The 20459-nt window shown below is 46.8% G+C and overlaps 1 protein-coding gene across 11 annotated transcripts in view; it reads left to right on the top strand.

Moving 5' to 3' along the window:
- Positions 1–20459, top strand: part of NAV2 (neuron navigator 2) — a 764629-nt gene that overhangs the window by 475256 nt on the left and 268914 nt on the right. For 10 of the 11 annotated variants that reach the window (XR_010841345.1, XM_067038097.1, XM_067038101.1 and 7 more), the window contains exons 2-3: positions 11277–11394; positions 19823–19875. Coding sequence is in view for 9 of the 11 variants with exons in the window: in XM_067038097.1 (XP_066894198.1) it covers positions 11277–11394; positions 19823–19875 (171 nt within the window). In the remaining 2 variants the exon portion in view is untranslated. Of the gene's footprint in view, positions 1–11276; positions 11395–19822; positions 19876–20459 lie in introns of those variants that run through there. The other variant, XM_067038103.1, reaches the window with a different exon arrangement.

Here is a 20459-nt window from a genome sequence, read left to right as displayed (position 1 = left end):
GGAACAGATGCATTCGTCCATTCCAACTATTCATCCATCTGTCTGTCCGTCCATCTGAACGTTCACTGGTCTACCCCTCCGTTTCTTGTCCATCTGTCCACGCATTGACCCTCCAGTAAGTCAGTAAGTGCTTGTTTATTGAGCTCCTGTAGGGAGTCAGACATTGTGCTAATGTTTCAAAGATGTAGAAAACGTGTTCTCTACTCTGGAGAAGCCCCCAGTTGAGATGTGGATGGTTATAATAACCATGATGAAGCCATGTGCAAAGTGCTTTTGGAGCCAAGAAGAAGGAACAAAGAATTTTCTGTTGGGAGTGAGACAGTGAGTTGGGAATGGCTTTACAGGGATTGAGACTTGACTAGGCTTTTAAGAAAGACACCAAATAGGCATTTGCCAGGTGGTGGGGTAGAGATGGCACTGCTGGCAGAGAGGATGGTGTGGGCGAAGGTACAGGGGCTGGGTAGCTAGGCACGCAGGTGGATTTAATTGTAGGTGCACTCGGATTTTAAAGAAGGGAGAGAAGCCTGACAGTCGGGGCTGGTTTCTAGAAAAGAACATCCTGCCAGACGGAGGGGATGCGGGAGGACATGCCAGACCAGAAAACCCACCAGCAGGGACCGAAGGTTAATGTGGCACAGAGCCTGTGGTGTGAGTGGTGGGCCAGAGGAATTTGTGGGTTGGGGAGGCGAGGCAGGAAAGGAAATTAACATTTAAAGGTTCCTGGGACTTCCCAGGTGGTCCAGTGGTTAAGACTCTGTGCTCCCACTGCAGGGGGTGCGGGTTCGATCCCTGGTTGGGGAACTAAGATCCTGCATGCTGCATGGTGTGGCCAAAAATAAAAATAAGTTAAAAAAAATTTAAAGGTTCCACCTAAGTGCCAGGCTCTGTGCTAAGGACTTTACAAACATTCTCATGGAGTGCTCACAGTAAATAATAAATTATTATCCCATTTTACAAATGTGGAAGCTGAGGCTCAGAAAGTAGCTTGCTCAATGCCTTGGCATACTCCGTGTCCAAATGTGTGAGGTCCCTTAGGTCTAATATGTCCCTTTATGCATTTAACAATCCTGTGAAGAGCGGACAGACTCAGAGAGGTTAAGCAACCTACCAGAGGCTATCCAGGACTCCAAGGTCTTGACTGGACCTGGTAGGGCCAAAATCCTGGGGAGCTTGTGCCTAGGAAGCTAAGCTGAGGCATTTGGGCTGGACAGGAGTGACCGAGAAGTGCAGTGGCCGGCATCCCCTTACCTGCAGTGTGCAGGGGAACTGTGGAGGCTTGGAGGACCGGAGGGAGGCTAATATTTAAAAGGTCAGTTCATGACCAGACGGGAGGAAGGTCTGTATTGTGGCCCAGGTTGTCACCAGCCCCTCGGGTGTGGCCACCCTGCCAGGCAGCTCTCACAAAAGCTCTTGTTGGGTTTGGGGATGTTGGCTGTCAAAGATTGTGCTCAGCAGCGCCCCCTACCCCCCACTCCATCTCCTCCTTCCCGCCCTCCAGGCCTGCCTTGGGGGTGGGGTGGGGGGCTGGTTCCCATCGCAGGCATAGAGGAAGCTCTTGGGAAGAGAATATCTCTAATGACTTATGAACACAGGAAGGGAGAGAAAATACTTGAGAAATTCCAAGTGGGCTCTGACATTTGGCTTTCTTGGAGATGCTGGACATTATGGTAAAAGTTACTCAGATCTTGCGTCTGAGGTTGGAGTAGGTGAGAGGAAGTGCTGCAGGGGGAACCCAGTTTTATTCTGAAGGCACCAGTGATAGTCTTCATCCTTACTTGGCCTTATTTGACTTTCCAGGGAGGCCCTCGGGAGACCTGGATGCACATTTTTTGTAAGAGCTGGTAGCCGCGGGACCAGGCTGCCTGGCTCAAATGGAGCATCACCATTTGCTAGCTGTGGGACCCTATGTACATTTCTTAACCTTTTAGAGCCTCTGTTTTCCAGTATGTAAAAATGGGGATGACTCATTTAGTCAACAGATATTTAGTGAGCACCTACTGTGTGCAAGGCACCATACTGGATGTTTGGAAAAAATCAGTGAGCAAAGCAGATGAGAATTTTTTTTCAGATGAGAATTTGTGTTCTCTTGCAGCTGTCACTCTAGCAGGGAGAGATTGTAGATGAGATCACAGGTAGAAAATGCCTGGCACACAGTAGGCTCTCAACAGAAGCACATCCTCCCCTCGTGCACAGGTGGTGGCCATAGTGAGGAAACAAATGGGAAAGGACTATGTATCCTGTCAAGTGCAGGGCAGAGCACAGCCTATCCCAGGAGGACAGAGTGCGAGCAAACAAGGGGCATCCTCAGTATCGAAGGTGGGTCAGCCCAAGGTGTGGGGTAAGCAGGCGCCTACGTGCTCATCCTTAAGATCTCACCAGTGCCTGCCTCCCTGCACGTTCACCAGCCTGGTGTATTTTTCTAGAGGCACAGTTTCAAGACCTCTGGAGTTGCTGTGCACGCCCACCTGCAGCTGGTTGGTGTTCCTGCAAGACAGTGCCACCAGTGTGTGGCTGTGGGGCCCTTCCCAGGCCGGCCTGGTCCACTTCAGGCTGGAGGAACTGGGGGACTTTACTTCTGAGCATTTCCCATTCGGATACAACCCTGCAGTGGTAACTCCTGTTGTACTGGCATTTTTATTTTTGCGATAGTGACACTGTTGTGAAATGATGTTTGGTGTGTGCTTTGGTGACCTGGGAAAGTGTCAGCTCCCCTCTTGGATGTGTTAGGCGTGAGTGACAAGCAGCCAACCGTGTTCCCAGGGGCAGGCGCGGGTGACATTGAGGTGCCTGTTGTGCAACGAGCCTCACTCTCTCTGGCTGCTTTTCCCACGCGGCCGTGACGCTCACCCTTCTGTGGCTCGCGGTTCCTGCGTGGGCCTCTGAGGAGCAGCGTAGCATCCTTAGGAACCAGGGTGTCTGCTATCAAAGGCTGCATGCTAGTGTGTGACATTGGGAAAGTCATTTCCCCTCTCAGAGCCTCCATTTCCTCATCTGTAAAATGGGGGAAATAATACCTTCCTCACAGGTGAGTTGGGAACTAAAGGAATCCATTGTTTACCAAGTGTTCACAGTGCATGGCATCGTCTTCATGGTAATGATAATTGCCACTAACGTACTGTGTGCCCCTACCATGCACTGGGCATTGTGAGATGATCTCTCTTCTTTTTTTTTTTTTTTTTCCTTCTCATCATCTTTTTTTAAAATTAATTTTTATTGGAGTATAGTTGCTTTACAGCATTGTGTTTCTGCTGTACAGCAAAGTGAATCGGTTATATGTAAACATGTATCCCCTCTTTTTTAGATTTCCTTCCCATTTAGATGACCTCTTTTCAATCTCACAAGAACCTGAATGGGGAGTTGACCCATTTTACAGATGAGGAAACAGAGGCTCAGACATCATTTAAGGAACTTGCCTGGGATAACTGTGCTGGGAAGTGGTTGAGGCATGTCTGGAACCTAAGCAGTCTGACTCTAGAAGGTGCTCTCTTCATCAATTCACCATAGAGTTTGGCGGATGGTAGTTAGCATCCTACACAAGGCTGCAGCAAGAGTGGGACCCAGCAGAGGCGGCTGCTCAGGCAGGGTTTGCTCAAGGCACCAGGGCATACATGCAGCTCTGAGCACCTTACCTTGATTTGATACCATTCAGAGGTAAAGTAGGAGGAAGGGTGGTGAGGGTGGATGGAGACTTGGATTAGCGATAAGCCCTGCCCCTCCTCTAGGCACCTGCTGTGTGTGTGTGTGTGTGTGTACACGTGTGCATATCCCTTAGGGACAGAAGCATACATATGGGCAGGTGTCAGGGTGGCTCTTTGGTGGTTGTGCATACAAGTATGTAGGTTACTGCCAGTTAAAAAGGGAGAAAACCAGCAGTGGGCTCCTCCCTTCCCCTGCTGCTCTCTTCTGGGACCAGACAGGGATGTATACTCCCTGGTGTAAACAAGATCCTGTGAACCATGTTCCAAAACGCATACTGAGCACGGGGGCTGGCAGTCCCGTTCTGCACGTGCTCGCGTGGCAGGTACAGACCCCAGCCACATCTAGGTGCTCTGGAGCCCAGCCTTCTAGCAGCCTTACCTCGCTAGAGACCAGCTGAGAGCCAAGAAGTCTTCCCTACCGACCCTCCGAGCAGCTCAGAGGGGTGCCGCAAGAGCCTTCCGCTTAGGTGTTTTCATCAGTGGAAAAGTCCTAGCAAGGCTCTTGCTTGCATGGTACTTCTTTTACTTTACACCTATTTTTAAAGGACTCCGGGGTCTTTTAAAGACAGTCCAGCAACTCTGCAGCCTTAAGGGCAGCCCTGTATGCATCAAAATGCTATTCATAGTGACGTCCACAGGTCTTCAAGAAAACATGGAATTGGGCTAATTGAAAAAGCAGGGATCATGATAATCTATTTGGGAAAGAGTCCCTATGGCATAGTTAAAAACTGGCTTTCAGAAGTGGAAGCTCTCAGCAATTTAGAATGACTTAGTCCCCCCAAACTTATATTAATTTGAATATGAATAACCACCATTTATTCAGTACTGTGCTCCAGACACTGTGTTGACCATTGACATACATGTTTTCATTTCGTCTGTAAAGCAGACCTGCCTGTCACCGCCGTGTAAGTGAGGGCCCCCCCGCGCTCAGCTGGCCCTGACTCATTGTGGGCCACCTGGCTGGTAAGAGGCAGAGCCAGCTCGGAACCCTGGTCCACGCCAGCTCCTGAGATTGCAGACACACTGCCCTTGTATAATTACCGTGGTTGATGAAAAACCACAAATGACCTGAGTAATGCATCGGGAGATGGCAAAAGCATGGGGATGGAAGAGAGTCATTGACCTCTAGGGTGGGCATGTAGTGAGAACCACGGACAGTGGGCAGAACTAGACTCTTCCTTTGAGAAAACAGGGAGCAGTGCCAGCGTTCAGGCTCAGCCCCTGCTGGGCTGTGTGGCCTGGATTGACTTCTCCGTGCTCCCCCTCTTTTTCCAATGTATAGGGCTGGGGACACCATTCACCCATTTGACTGTTTCAAGGCAGTGGTTTTAATCAAGGCGGGGTCTACATTAAGAAAGGTTATATTAGACTCTGATGGGGAGAGAGGGGGAGGAGGGAAAAAGCTACCAGCTAACTTCAGGTGCCTTACTTCACCCCAGGCAGTTAAAATGATCTGTGGACATGTGGCCACACCTGTGGGGTAGGTACCGGGCTCCTTTCGAGATGCCGGGGATACAGAAGTGAATGTGTTAACCAGCTTTGCCCTTAATAACAGATGGTACATTTTGATTGTCTTAAAACTGTGACTAATTGAATAATCATTCTTTGTGGTATCCAGGTGCTGGGTGGACACTCTGTACTATTGTGGCAATAGATCATTTTTTGTGCTTCAGGACAATCAGAACTAAACCATTTCAGCACACACTGTGCAGTCATGGAAATGATGGGATGTTGATGATGTTCCCAAAGTCTAGAGCGGGACATTGAATGGAGGCCGAACAGTTGAGTTCTCTTTTACAACTGATGGACTGGAAGCCACCTCAGATGCTAAAATGACTAGTGTACTTGTATCGTAAAGCTCCACCCTGGCATTTCCTGCTAAGAGATACACTGTACTCTTTTCTTCCTGGAACCGCTGTGCTAAAGCTATCTGCTGCCTTCAGGATCCATCAAGCTGCCTGCCCGGCATGTTGGTCTGCACTTAGAGTTGTTAGGGCAATGACTTTGGGTGCAGTTATTTTATGGAATTTTGGGAGGTTTCTTCCTTAAAGTGCTGCCCATTCCCCTTCATTTGGGAGCTAATTGCAGTATAAACTTGGCACCTTCCCCGTTGGTTTAACAACAGTGCAATTGTTATCAGTTTTCTTGTTACAGCTAATAACCAGGTTCTTTACTTCGCTTGATCTGTCAAGATTTTCCCTCTTTGATTTCAGCCTGTTTGATACGGAGTGATGTGGAGTTATTAGCAAACAAATGACACACTCCTTGAAAATTCTGTCAGGGCTAATAAAGTGAATCAAAACGAATTCGCTCTTCAGCTGTCACTGTCTCCCTTCCCCATTTTTCTTTTCAAGCCTCTGACAGCAGCTCCTTTCCCTCACCTGGAGCACTGGGTCTCCCGTTAGAGGGGGTGGGAAGAGTGGTAAACTCAGCGAGATGGGTCAGAGCCAGAGCGGGAAAGACTCCTTCAGATACTGGTGTGAAACGATTCTAGAGCCTTTTCCTCTAGAATCTTTTCTCTGGAATGATGTGATGATTTGGAGTTGGGGGTGGGGATGGTGGTTTTATTCTCTCCTAGAACTGTGTGGTTCTTTGTCTTGCCCATTTCTACTGAAAGTTCACCGATCAAGGCAAGGATGAGTGGGCTCCAGCGTAAAAGCAACAGAAGCCCTAAGTCTTTAGAGCTCTGAGGAAGGAGAGGCTCTGGAGAAGTTGATTCTGAATGCCTGAGGCTTACAGAGAAAGCCCTGCATGCCTTAGCCCTCGTTTAAAATCTTTCAAACACACACTGTTCCATTTTTGTTGAGTTCCTGAACCCGAAGTAGTCTTCAATGACTAAGGATATTGTGAGTTTATTTTCCAAAGGTGCTCCTTGGAAGAATGGTAGTCATTGCGTGAGCTACTGAAACAGCAAGTGAGAGGGATGCGGCTGAAGTGCCAGTGCGTAGCAGGGCCCATGAAAACTGTGTTTCTTAAAATAAATCTAGGCATTTTCTTGTGACTCGCTTCTTCAGAAAGTCGAGAGCTGGGGAGAGGAAGCTCCAGATAATCAATGATTCTTGTTTGATGGGTCCTGATTAAGCAGCTTGCACTCTGGACTGATTTATTTTCTTTATTCCTTCCTCTTTTCAGTCAATAAAGAGACTTGAGATCCTGGTTTGAGGATTCACTGAGAGCTCACTGTTAAGTCTCCAATGCAATCAGTTTCCCAAGGGTTTGCCCTTTTTCTCTCCATTCAGCTCAACGCGGCAACCACTTACTGACCACCTGCTGTGCCCCCACCTTGAGAGACACTCTCTGGTCCCAGAGATGGACGAGACACCATCTCTGCCACGATCTGGGGGTGGGGTGAGGAGGTGGTGCCAGCGAACAGGTTCTCTGCTTCATATGCAGCTCGGGATGCAATGAGGAAATCAAGGGTGACTTCCTGGAGGACCCAGCGTAGGAATGGAGTTTTTTTGGGTGGCCCCAGGTGGAGGCACTCAGGTGGGTGGGGTGGCAGGAGTTCAGAGATGGGGAAGTGTGAGGTCCAGTTTTCCTGAGGGTAATTGTAATTATTACTGAGCCCTTGCTATGTGTAGGCATATTATGTCATTCAGTCCCCATGACACAGACTGGCCACTTTCTTCTGTAAAGAGCTGGACAGTAAATACTTGAGGCTGTGCAGGCCAAAAGCGTCTATCACAACTACTCAGCTGTGCCATTGTGGTCTGAAAGCAGCTACGGATAACAAATAGGTGTGGCTGGGCTCCCATAGAACTTCGTTTACAGAAACAGGTGGTCCCTTGGGTTGGGCCTGGGTCACAGTTGGCCAGTCCCTCCCTGCCTTATCATATATTTGGTATAATCCCCATTTTATGGAGGATAAAACAGGTACAGAGAGGTGAAAAGAAATTCACATGCCAAGGGCCACCTTGACTCGGTCAGTTCCCAAGCCCAAGCTTTTCACTTACCCACGCCCTGCCTCCCCTGCGAGGTCGACACTGGCTGGGGAAGAGTGAATGGATGAGAAGACTGCCTTGAACTGCAGTATGAAAAGTCTGCCCTTCATTCGGTGGGGAGCCGTCGATGATTTTATGAGCAGGTGACAGGACTAGAGCGGTGCTCTTGGAAGATTAGGTTGGTTGTGGTATGTAGGTAGATTCGAGTTGGGAGAAGAAGAGCTCTGTCTTAAACGGTGTGGAGTAGAGAGGTTCACTTCGTTGGCAGAGCCATTTCTGACCACTATAGAACTTTAAAAGTTCTCCCTGGTATACCAGATACCTGTGTGGCCTCCCCAGGGCTCCACACCGTGTGTGCCGGTGGGTGAGTGGGAGAGGCTTGCTTAACCTTGGTTTCCTGCTGGATTGTATAGACACAGAGAGGGCTGGCTTTAGGGAGGATACGTCTATTTTAAAATACCCTTAATCACCTAGGAAGGGAATGAGAGGAGGTACCTGTATCCCCTCCCACTCAGCTGTGTCCTTGTCCATGGCCTGTTCTCACCTCAGCTGATGGTTGTGGGGCAGGTGGCTCGAAGCTTTGGGATGTTCTCGTGGTCCCTCAGGCCCTCAGAGGGTAGGATCCCTCCAGGGCTTGAGACATCACTGCGGTGTATCTCCTGTTGAGGGAAGATACCAGCCTGGTATCACTCTCTGAACCAGCCCGGCTAGTTTCTGGCCTGCTCTTCTTTCACAGTCCACTGTGGTTTGTGATTCCAGATGGGGGTGCTCCAGACTCTCGAAATTGTACCTTGTGCAAGAGAAGGGGAGTGAGTCTTCAAGTCATTTGTGTCCTGGAGGTTCAGGGTAGAGGCTGTGGCTGGTTTTGTTCTGGCCCATTTAATAATACTGGTAGTCAAATTTCTAATTATTCTTTTTACTTACTGAACACTTAGCATGTGTCAGATTCTGTGTCCTTTATGTGTATGAACTTGTTTCACCTTCATAATGGCCCAGTGATGTTGGTATTATTATCCCCTCTTGTAAATGAGGACACCCAGGCCAAAGGACACAGACGTAATAGGCAGCGTGGCAGCCAAGATTTAGAGCAGTCTGCTGACTCCAGTGCCCTCCTCTTGACCACCTGCTGCCTCTGCTTCCTGAACCCCATGTGGGTCAGGTCAGGGGCTTCCAGGTGGTGCTTCACTGAGTATTCACAACCACCTTCTGAAGTAGACCTTACTGTGCCCATTTTACAGCTGGATAAACTGAAGCCCAGAACAGGCAAGTGACTTGCCAAAGGGCATTCAGACAGCAATGGATAGGTTTGGGGGGTTTATTTATTTTTAAACAATTCTTTCAGTGCGAACGTAACTGAACAGAGAATGAGCCGAGGCAGTAGGACGGTGTTGTGGAGGGGGTGAGTGAATTGAATAACTTATATTTGTATTCAGAGAAGCAGTGTTGGAGAGTGTCTAAGGGATTCTAGAGTTAGTCAGCCTGGGTTCATATCCTGGCTCTGCCACTCCCCTTTGATCTTAGATAAGTTACTTTACCTCTCTACACTTTAGTTTTCTCCTCTGAGAAAACTAGACACAATAATAGCATCTACCACAGAGAATAAGGATTAAATGAGTTAATGCATGTAAAGTGTACTAGTGTCTGGCATGTATTAGGCTCTGTATGTGTTAGTTGTTATTAAGCTCCTACTCTGCATAAGGCACTTTTTTTCGAATATGTTATATCACTCAGTCCTCATAAGAACTGACAAGTACATGGTATTTATTCCATTTTACAGATAAGAAAACCTAGGCTCAGAGAGTTAAATAGCTCACCTGAGGTCATACACCCGTTCCTCCAGAGATACACGTTGAGAAATTGAACAAAACAGACCCAAATCCCCACCCTGGGGAGCCTCCAGGGCTGGGACTTGAACCCAGGTCTTTCTCTTTTCCTTTGTATGTTTTTCCCTTTCTCTCTCTCCCTCTTAACAATTTCATCGAATGATCTCTCGGATTGGCCATTGTAATGACCAAGATGGCCCTCGACTTCCTTAACCTTCTCAGTGCTTGTGAAGTTGAAAATGATCTTGCTGAACTAGAGCTTCTATCTGACAATTTGGGACTCATGAGGAAGGAAACTGACATGGATTTAAGGATTAGATGCCATGGTCCGAGGTGTGAAATAGAACCATATTGTGGTGTGGGTCTCTGCAGTGGAAGCTTCGAGTTGGGGGCTGGGGGGTGGATAGGCGTCGTCTGTTCTCAGCGCTTGATGAAGTGGAAAGTGCACGTCTGCCTTGGCCCCTCTTGGGATGAGGCCTTCACGGTCCCAGGTGGAGTCAGAGGTGCCGCCTCCCCCGAAGGGCCTGCTTTGCCCAGGCCCTGGCCCTCGGTCTCCATTCTGGGGGCCTTGAAGGGCAGTACCACACAGTGTGAGATTCCTCTGAGCACAGTGTTGAGAAGAACAGGATGGAGAGTGAGAGCTGGGGCAAGGACAGGGCTTCCACTGCTCTGTGAGTCACGTGAGATCTCGGAGCGGGCCTGCTAGTGGAGATACAGTGATCACCTTCATCATTTGGGTGGAGACATCACATGGATTAGTACGTGAACTGCACCTGCAAACACGGCCCCGCTGAGGTGGGATACTTCTCTTTCTGAGCAGGCATGGGTTTGTATCCCTCCTGGGGAAAAAAAAAGGTGCTGATAAACAGGACCTGCATGTCCCCCGCAAGCTCACAAGTCCACGCATGAAACTTAGCACTCAGAATTGACGAGGAGGTTTTCAGTTTTGGCTTTGGTTTATGTCATTTAGGGAGAAAGTTTTTAGGCGAGAGTTTTCTCGTGTTTGTTGGCTCGTCGGAAGCCAATATTCTTTGTGCCGATGATTCTGCGACTGGGAGGGGCAGGTCTCTCTGTCCCCCAAGGGGGTCTGCTTTCCTGATCCCATGATGACCCAGCCTCTGCGTTTCGGGTGCTGTGCACACCATTGCTGTGTTTAAATATGTTGGAATTTGCTGGGGTTTTTTTGTTCGGAGAATCCCAACTGTGAAAATGATGCCAGGCTTTTAAGTTAAACTGATTAAATTTGAGATGATTGTGAGGCCATTAATAACCCCGCTCACACAAGAGTAATTGAAGCGCTCTGTGTTTTTGGTACTTGGCTCCTTTACAAGGGACCCAGGCTCCTGAGAACTCAGCTAACTCAATAGCCCTCCTTTCCCTGAAATGGCCCGTGAAAAGATGCCTGTTGGGTGGTAACCTCCCCATACGTTTTCTCAATAAAGAGAAAAAGATGGGAAGGGGCGGGGTAGGGCAGTGGGGCGGGGGAGACCTCGCCTGCATTTAGAGCCGTAGCCTCTCAAAGCCGTCTGGCGCAGACGGTTTAGTTCCGTGTCCCCTGTCCCATTCAGGCCTCTGCATGTTTTGAAGCATTCTTTAGCTTTCTCCTGAGCCTTGATGGCAGATCTCTCAATAGGTGAAAGCCTGGCTCTGGCCAGCTGAATACCCCATGGGCACAATGCACTGCATGTTAATGGCTCTGGCTGGCCCCAGACAGCTCGCCTGCCTGCGGGACAGTGGCTCCTATACCGGCCCAGCAGCTGCCTCAGATGGAATCTGACGGGGTTCCTAAAGTTGCCCATTTACTTTTTTTGCAGATCTACACGGACTGGGCCAATCACTATCTAGCCAAATCAGGCCACAAACGTCTCATCAAGGATCTCCAGCAAGATGTGACGGACGGCGTCCTCCTGGCCCAGATTATCCAGGTTGTGGGTAAGAGCAGATTTTACGTCAGGGGTGGATGAGTTACCGTGGAGACCAGTCCAGAGGGGGGTCGAGTCTGGCAAGAGGGACTGGAACCCTGACATCTAAAAATGCAGTGTTTCTGTCACATGTATGACACTTTTTTTGACTCTGTCTTGTGCTGGGGGAGTGAGGGGTACCAGCTTGCTTTTCCTGATAAGATCACCCACGTGGCAATCTCATCTTGATTCTCTAAGAAGAAAGACTAGCCATGGCAGGGGGGAAATGCTGGTGGTTTGCGGAGGGGCTCTCTGTCCCCTTTCTTACCTCCTACCATCTTTCTGACTCTCTCATTTCCCCCCTGCGATGGTGCTTTTTTGTGGATTACTCTGGCAATATTTCAAAAAAAAAAAAAAAAAGCAATGTGGGGCTGGTTTATTCCTGTGAACTCTAATCGGGTCTGAGAAATCAAAGGATCACACTCCGCAGAGGGCTGGTTCTGTTTTTCATACTAGGGGAAGGGAAGTGGAGCCGTGGGGTTTTTAATGCCTTGGCTGTGTGCAGGAGGAGAGGGGTCACCCTGGGCAGGAACGTGGGTGCAGGCTGAGAACAGCTTTGCCTTGGGTCTTAAGGGAAGCAGCCCAGTGGTCCTGCCTGAGAACTCAGCCGACCGTGGAGGCGGGAGGTCAATTAGATGGCATTAGGCTGATGGTTGTCACTGGCAGCTTTAGTAGCTGACTCATGCCAAAAGAGAAGGCAGAAAAAAAGGACAGAAGCCCCAACCCCTTAGGCGTGAGTTCTTCTGGAAAAGTTGCTTATCCTTCAAGTGAGAAGAAGCCTTGTATAGTTTTAGCTCTGCTCACACCTGTGGAGACCGTACCTAAAAATATAGGTACGTTGCCCTTAGGCGAAGATTTTGGACTTTCAAAGAGAAAGATGCTTCCCTGCTGTCCTCAGACTGACTGAAGACCAGCTTCCATTGGTCCTCCTTCTCTTCTGTCCTTTTTCCTTCCTTCCCTGTGTTAGTGTGCTGTTGCTGCATAACAAAGTATCGCAAACTTAATGGCTTAAAACAACGTACATTAACTATCTCACAACATATATTAACTATGTCTGTGCATCAGAAGGGCAGGCATGGCTTAGCTGGGTGCCTCTGCAAGGCTGCAGTCAAGGCGTTGGTCAGGCTTGAGTTCTCATCTGGAGCTTGACCGGGGAAAGGGGTCAAGCTTACTCAGATTGTTGGCAGAATTCATTTACTTGCAGTTATAGGAGCGTGAGCCCTGATTTCTCCCTGACTGTTGCTTGGAGGCCACCCTCAGCTCCTAGAAGACCCTCTCAGCTCCTTGCCACATGGGTCTCTGAACATGGCCTCTGCCACCTCTGCTTCCCTGTCTTTAAAATGGGCACAGCTATGCCTGATTTGTCTGAACTTGTGGCAGTCTTGGGAAATGCACAAGGTAGGTATCAGATATGAAATATGCTTGGATACTGGAAGGTGTTTCTGGATAGGACTTGGTAGCCACTGCCTAGAAAGATATGTGTAGAAAGACGAAGAGGCCTCTGAATCGATGTCAGAGTGTCACGGTAGATTACTTGTATCTGCCAGGACCCAGCAAAGGTGAATGGTAACATGTGCATCACAAACCTTACTAAGCATAGTGCTAGGGAAATGTAAGGTAGCACAGTTTTTAATCATTGCGCAGGAGGTTGCTTCCCTGAATCTGTTCAGATGAGATAAACCTCCCTAAACAGTGACATTGCTGGGCCTGAACTACTGGATTGCGATTTCAGAGGCTCAAGCTAGTACCACTGACGCAGGCTGCCGCTCAGGCCACCAAGTTGCTTCCCCCCAGCCCTCCAGGAGAGGCTTCCTCTGCCCAGGGACTCCCTACTAATTAAGGCCAGATGTCAACACATGGAACTCTACCCCTGACTGTGCCAGGCTCACACCCTCCGCTCTGGGTGTGGAGAACAGAGGCCCAGGATACGGGCAGATGAGAAGGCAGCTAACCATAGGCATCTCCTATGTGACTTCTTCCCTAGACTGTCCATCAGCCGGATCAGAACATTTCATCTCAGAGTGTCTTGTGAACACAGATCTCTTGGTTGGGGGTGGTGGCGGGAGGGGACAGCACTCTGACCAGGATGCTAAACTATTAATTGCTACACTCCATGCTTCCCCCACACATGTGCCTATAAAAGGAAAATGTAAAAATATATATTTGTATGTGTACATGTTTTTAATATATGTGTGTGTGTATATATATACACACACACATATGTGTGTTGGGGGTGGGTGTGTCTCTCTCTATTCTCCCTAAGATTTTCCCAGAATTGGAATCCTAGTGACTCTATCTTGTACTGGACAGAATACTAGTGGTTACAGTTGCTCTTTGGCTGGAGAGCTCCTACTCATTCTTGAAAGGTCAGTTACTCCCTGATACTTCCTAGCTCCCCCAGGTAGAGCTGTGGGGACCCTCCTCTGTCATCCTGCTGACTGCTGTATTGGGCCTGGGGCTCTCCAGGCCTGGGTCTGAGTCATCTTTCTTTCTAGGTTCACAGTATTTAACATGGTACCTGGCGTGCAGTGATGTTCAAGAAGAGTTGAGGAGATTAGGGATGAGAGTTTTATTCACTGCAACCCTTGCTTCCTTAAGCCTGGCTCAGATTGTTTCCAAAAGGTGGCCCAGATGTTTTCCCTTACCAGTATTTAGTATTCTTCTGAGCACTCCTCTAAGCCGTATGTCACACCCTCCTCCTTTCCAGGATTCTGGTGCAATTCTAAGGTTTGGAAGGGACCTTTTAAAAGCCTCAACCTGATGTGTGAATTGCTTCCATGAGATGTAGTCAGAAGAGTCTATTAAAGTAGTCAGCAGATGGGCAACTTACTACCTCCTCAACTAGTTCTAATGATGGAGAGTTAGAATTTTTTAAAAGCTCTTGTTTCATTAAGTCAAAATCTGCCCCTCCTTGGTAGTGTCTCCCTACAAGTACTAGTTCTGCCCTCCAGGGCTACAAAGAGCAAGCTAATCTGGGACAACTAGAGCATCAAAATAATTGAGGACCATTGTGGATTATAACTGTGGAATAAAATAGGAATCTACAAATCTGTATTGATAGATAGATACATAAATAGATGATCAATGGAGAAGAGGGAACTCAACTGTTCGGGTGAATGCCGACTGATAAATGTAGAAGAGTTGCAGCTGTGATGGTAAAGGTTAGTTAAGGCAAGAATCATCAATGGATGCTGAAATCTAGAGGAGAAAGTTTGATGGAGAGCAGCTATTTACATGGTCTCAAAGTGGCTCTCCACTGATGGCTTATTAGTTGCAAAGGGAACTATAGTAACCATGTGGGAGAATGAGGCGTCATGACCAGGTGATCGAAAGTACATCACTGGTGAGGAGCAGCTGGATGTCACGTGCTTCCTGACGTGGTACCTCGAAAAGAGTGCAGCATCACTTAGTGTTATGTTGCAATCAGGGATGGAAAACCTGAAACCCATCCTGAGGAATCTCAGACAAACCCAAATTGTGGAACATTCTGTTAAAAAAAAACTGGCCTGAATTGTTCCAAAATGTCAGTGCTGTGAAAGACATAAAAGGCTTAGAAATTGTTCCAGAAGAAAAGAGATTAAAGAGACCTGACAACTAAATGTACTGCATGATCCTGGACTGGATCCCATACAGGGGCATAAAATGCTACAAAGGACAATTTTGAGTCAATTGACAAAATTAGAATATTGGAATTATAGTAATGTTAAATTTTCAGAATTTTAAAATTGTACCATGAAATAATATCCTTTTCCTTTGGAAAGACACACTAAGAGTGAGGGACATGATCTATGTAGCCTACACTAAATTGATTCAGAATTTTCAAACAAGTGTACCTATAGAGAGAAAGAGGGAAGGAGCGAGAGAGGGAGAAAATAAGAATGGGTGATGCTATACGGGAATTCTCTGTACTGTTCCTGTAACTTTTCTGTAGGTTTGAAGTTACTTCAAAATAGTTAAAAAGAACACATCTAAATGAAGGTCCATCAAACTTTGCAGTCAGGGAGATTGTCCTTTTAATGGACAACCTGTTCCTAGGCCTGGGAGGGAGGAATATTATGCATAATGATTAAGGATCCATGTGCTCTGAGGCCTGACCCATGACTGGGGAGCTGGGGGGCTGGATTAGGAGGGTAGGAACCAGGGAACGTTTCCTCAAGGAATTTATCTATAAGCTAAGACCTCAAATTTGGAGTTAGCTTGGTAAAGTGGTCAGGGAGGGCTTTCCTGGTGGAGGAAATAATGCATAGAAAGACTGGAGGATAGAGAGTCGGGCTCAACAAGGCAAAATAAGGCCAGGCTACCAGGTACAGGGCAGTGAATTCTGGGCTTTAACCTAAGGAACAAAGGCCACTGATTGAAGAGTCGGTTTTCAGCTTGGGGATCTTACTACCTCCTCTACTATTTCTAATGATGGAGAGTTGGAATCCTTTAAAAGCTAAGATGTGTCACATGAAGGAAAACCTTAGATGCTTTTCACAGACATTGCTCCTACCTAAGTCTGCATCTAGCCCAGATGGGCCCTAGGGTCTAGCCATCTCTTTATCCATCCATCCTAGGGCTGGTCTTACCAGATAGTGGGATATCTTGGGGCCCACACTTTTCCGTCATTGCCTTCTGCCCATTAGGCAGAAAATAGACCTTTTGCTGCTGCCTCTTAGTGCCCTTGCTTTAGTGACTGAGGGTTGGGTGTCTGTGTTCAGCCTCTTATTAGTATGATTATCTTCTTGAGTCATGAGCTGCCCGAAGCCGGCAGTTGCCTGCCAGACCATCACGGTGCCATGTCCGTGAGTTATTAGAAAGGTTTACGAGGCCAGGGTAAACAGCATGAATCAAGAGGGAGAGACAGGCCTCCCTCCTCCTGCTTACATTGCTGTCACTCAGGGAGGATGCCAGAAGGGGTTGGAGTGAGCGAAGGAGAGAAGGGGCGGGAGAAAGGGAGGAAAGAGGAGAGAGAGAGGGAGGGAAGCAGGATAAACAAAAAGAGGCTTGGAGAGAAGGAGGAAGCCAAGACAGAGAGGGGGTGAGAGCTGCTCACTTTCCCACCATCTGGGCTGCCTCTCAGCACAAGCAGGAAATTCAGGCAACACGCAGGACTCTACCTTCTTTCTGTTGATGACCTGCTACCATGGCGTGGCCTTGGGTAAGTCATCTGCCTTTCAGTGAGGGCAGCCAATTGTGCCAGACGTTGGCAGGGCTGCCAGCTGCCCTGCACATGCATTGATGCCATGCATAGATCCTTGGGCTGTTGAAATGCTTGGAACCCTTCCAAGGAGGTCTTTTGAGAAGTGATGAGCTTGATTCCATTCTTCTCAAAGTGCACTGATGCTTTCCAGTTACTAACTTGTCACCTTGTGTGCAGACAGGTCACCACATTAGAGATTGCTGGAATGAATAAATTACCATTGGCACTTCAGGATGCCAATTGAAGTTGGCAGTTGAAGACTTTGGGGGACAAATGCCTTTGCTTCTCTGGTTATCTTCTCTGGGGCTGTAGCCAAAGACCCCCTACCCCGAGTTAATAAATTCAGTTCTGAGGACCAAGCTCTTCTTCCTCCTAACCAGCAGAATCAGAGCTGCTAGTATTGCTCTAAGTATTTATGACAACCACAGAAATTCTTGAGAAGTTAAGTTGAAGGAGAAGTATTTAAATTACATGAAATTGGAAACTAGGAGGTCCAGACTTTTTTGCATTTTTATTAAACATTTATTTTGAGTTTGGGCTGAGTCATTTGATCTCTTCCCATATTTTCTTTAGAGGGTCATGAATAGGCTTCACCCCATTGGTTTATTTTGAATGTTGTAAAATGGCAGCATTAGGCTTATAGGAGCCTAATGAATTCAAGGAGCACCTGACTGTGGTTTAGGTGACAGACCATGAGAAAGAATTAGAGGGATAATTAGACCAAGTCCCTTGGTTTTGTTTATCCAGAAGGTATATAAATAATCTTTAAAATGACTTCTCAAGATCATAGTTATCCATCCTTCACTTTAATGAGCACTAAAGAACTGGGTGTTGATCAGAGTCCAGTGACGTATGACTTTGGCCATCATGAGTATCCAACTGGAAGATACCTTGAGTGGCCTTGATTCTCAAAAGCCATATCAGTGTTGTGTATCAAAATCCAAGGTCAGAGTGCAAGCCTGCCATAATTTCCCATGTATGAAGGTGTGCCATTTGTCAAGGATCTTTCTTTTTTTCCACCTTCAGTACATACATTTATATATACAAGTGAAAGAGTAGCTGCCTCAAAATAGACAGTAAAACTTTGATTCATTGGAATGTTCAGAATACTGCTTAGTTCCCCTCAACAAATACATAGTGAGTGGCTGCTGTGTGTCAGGCACTGTGCTAAGCTCTAGGGTTATAGTAGAAAACAAAGCAGATGAAAATCCTTGTTTTTGTGGAGTTTACCTGCTAGTGACACATTCTGGCTAATTGTATTTTCTGGTGAACTGAAGAACAAACATCCGTGAATTATCCCATTCACTGGGCATCCTTTACGTGCTTTTTGAAGGCTTTATGGCACCTCTTTTGGGAATAGGGAAAAGCAGGTGGAGGAAGCTTCCTAAAATGCCTATCCCAGTGTTCTTAAGAGCTGAGAAGACTCAATTGGCTCTCTGAAGACCGAGGTCTTCCCAGGTGGGTCATAAGCCTGAATATCTATTACTTTGGGCCAGTTCTAAAGAAGGTGTAGATCAGGCTGAATGTATACTAACGAGGCTGTCTCTGGTAATTAGATTTTTAAATAATTTCCTGCCACTAGCTTGCTTTCTTATTTTTTACTTCTTAAGATAGAAACACTAGAGGAAAAAAACCCAATTGAGGTAATGGTGAGCTATATTTAGGTTCAGGTGTTCTAAAACCTTAGTGTCCTGGGACACTTTGAGTCTGTTATCCTTTTCAGACACTTTTCAATGTCTTTTTTCTTCATGGAAGTTTTAGGTGTCATAATCATTGAAATCTGGTGTGATATATATATATATATTTTTTTTTTAATGCAATTTTGCAAATACTTGTTGAGCCCTAAGGATACAAGTGTGAAAAACAAAATCTACATGTCTGCGTAGCTGGGGGAGACAAGAAAAGGAGTTACACATTAGGTGATTAAAAGTAAAGTAGAGGCAAGTCCAGGGTGCTGGGAGAGCAGAGAGACCTAGTGGGACTTACCCTTCTGGGGGAGGGGGCATGCAGTAAAGGGACATAGGATTGGGCAGGAATCTCATAAAGGCTTCACAGAGGAGGCAAGTCCGTAATTCTTCACTGTGAACTCCTAGCTGAGTTTCTGGGCTTAACTCAGATGGAGACATCAAAAAAGGGAAATTTTATTTTATATGTTTTTACATAGATGATAAGAATATATATTATTGGATTAATGATCTCTACCATACATGGGACACTCACTGTGTGCTAGGCACTGCACTAAGCAGTTTACTGGCATCATACAGTCTTCTCACAGCTCCTCTTGTGAAGTAGGTAGTATTAGCTCCATTTTATAGATGAGGAAACTGTGGCCCAGAGAGGTTGTGTTACATGGCTAAGATCACACAGCTGAGAAGCTATAAAGCTGAGCTTCAAACTGGGGTATCTTCGCCTCCAAGCCACTACACGTACTGCCTTTCTTGTAGCACTGTAGTTGCAAACTCAGATGTCTTGGGCTGTGTCTTGCAAGGATTCCTCCATACTTAGGATGAAATACATTCACCATGGGAAGCTGGGCCTTTCTTCCCTGTTGTTTATTTGATTTCCAGCTTATTCAGTACGGCCTCTTTCTATCACTTCCCTAAGTAGGTAGGTAGGTACTCTTTTGACTTCAATAGTGTGTGTTCCAGATCTAATCTGGACTTACTATGTGACCATGGATGTTCCATTTTTAAAGTCTCACTCTCTTGTTCTTCCATTGGCCACCACTTCGGGAATAGAATCAGGACAGACAAAAGCAGTCTTAGCATTTCTGGCTAAAGATGGGGTGAGATGCTGTCATCTATGGCTTTTGTCCCCAGGAGCTGTGTTGTGGCTGGCTGGATCCACTCTGAAGCACCCTATCTTTTGTAGGCAAGTTGCAGTTGCCTTTTTAAGAGCCTAAAGCACAGGCACAGCTCAGGCCGTTTCCCAGTCTCCAGACATTTCCACCATGCCCCATCACTCCAAGACTGTCATCAATGCAGTTGTCTCTGCCTTAGATGACAGCGACCTTGCCCCAGCTGTCCCTGGAGGGCGGCAGCTCGATGAGTAAGTCCTGAAGCTTGCTAGATGCGTCTCAGTATTTCATATTCCTGCCTTGGTTGGACAAACCCCAGTATGGGCCTTAGGATTTTCTTGGCCTCAAGGGTCCTGAACATCACTGCTCAAAGTGTCTATGATAACTATTTATTTTTCTGACTTGTGTTTCTTTTTTCAGCAAATGAGAAGATTGAAGACATCAATGGCTGTCCAAAGAACAGATCGCAAATGGTAAGTGGTACACAGGCAGTGAGTGTTTATGTTATGTTAGTAAGCCCTGCCTCTAAATGATATTGACCATCTTGAAAACATTCACACCACAGGCTTTACTCTGGGGGATTATATTAATAAACTAACAGCCATTTCCAAATAGCCATGGTTTGCTTCTCTGACATTTGTTGGCATTTACTGGAAAATGGCTGTGATTTTTACATAGGTCATGAGACAGTGAAAATGAAATATGGTCCTTGCTCTTAGAAATGAGTTATGCAGAACTGGTGCAGACATACCCTTGTTTAGAACTTGGGCTGATACGACTCTTGCTTTTTCCTCAAAGACCCACAACAATTTCTGTTTGTGTATGGTGCTGGGGCACAAATGGAGTGATGGTATCATAACAGTCATCAGAGATTGGGGCGTGTGGTCTGATTGCCTTTAAAGGTTAGAATGATGTGAAATCCGAACTGTGACAGGAAATGTGAAATGTCCAATCACATCCAGACCATTCACAACGTAACCTTACAAGTGACATTCTCTCTGGGGTGATATGCTTAAGCTCTGATATTATAACTTTAAAAAATCTTTAAAAATCTATT

This window comes from Kogia breviceps, chromosome 7, assembly GCF_026419965.1.
Source record: "Kogia breviceps isolate mKogBre1 chromosome 7, mKogBre1 haplotype 1, whole genome shotgun sequence".
Lineage (NCBI taxonomy): Eukaryota > Metazoa > Chordata > Mammalia > Artiodactyla > Physeteridae > Kogia > Kogia breviceps.
Note: the sequence above shows the minus strand (reverse complement) of the source record. Positions and strands in the feature narration are given on the sequence as shown.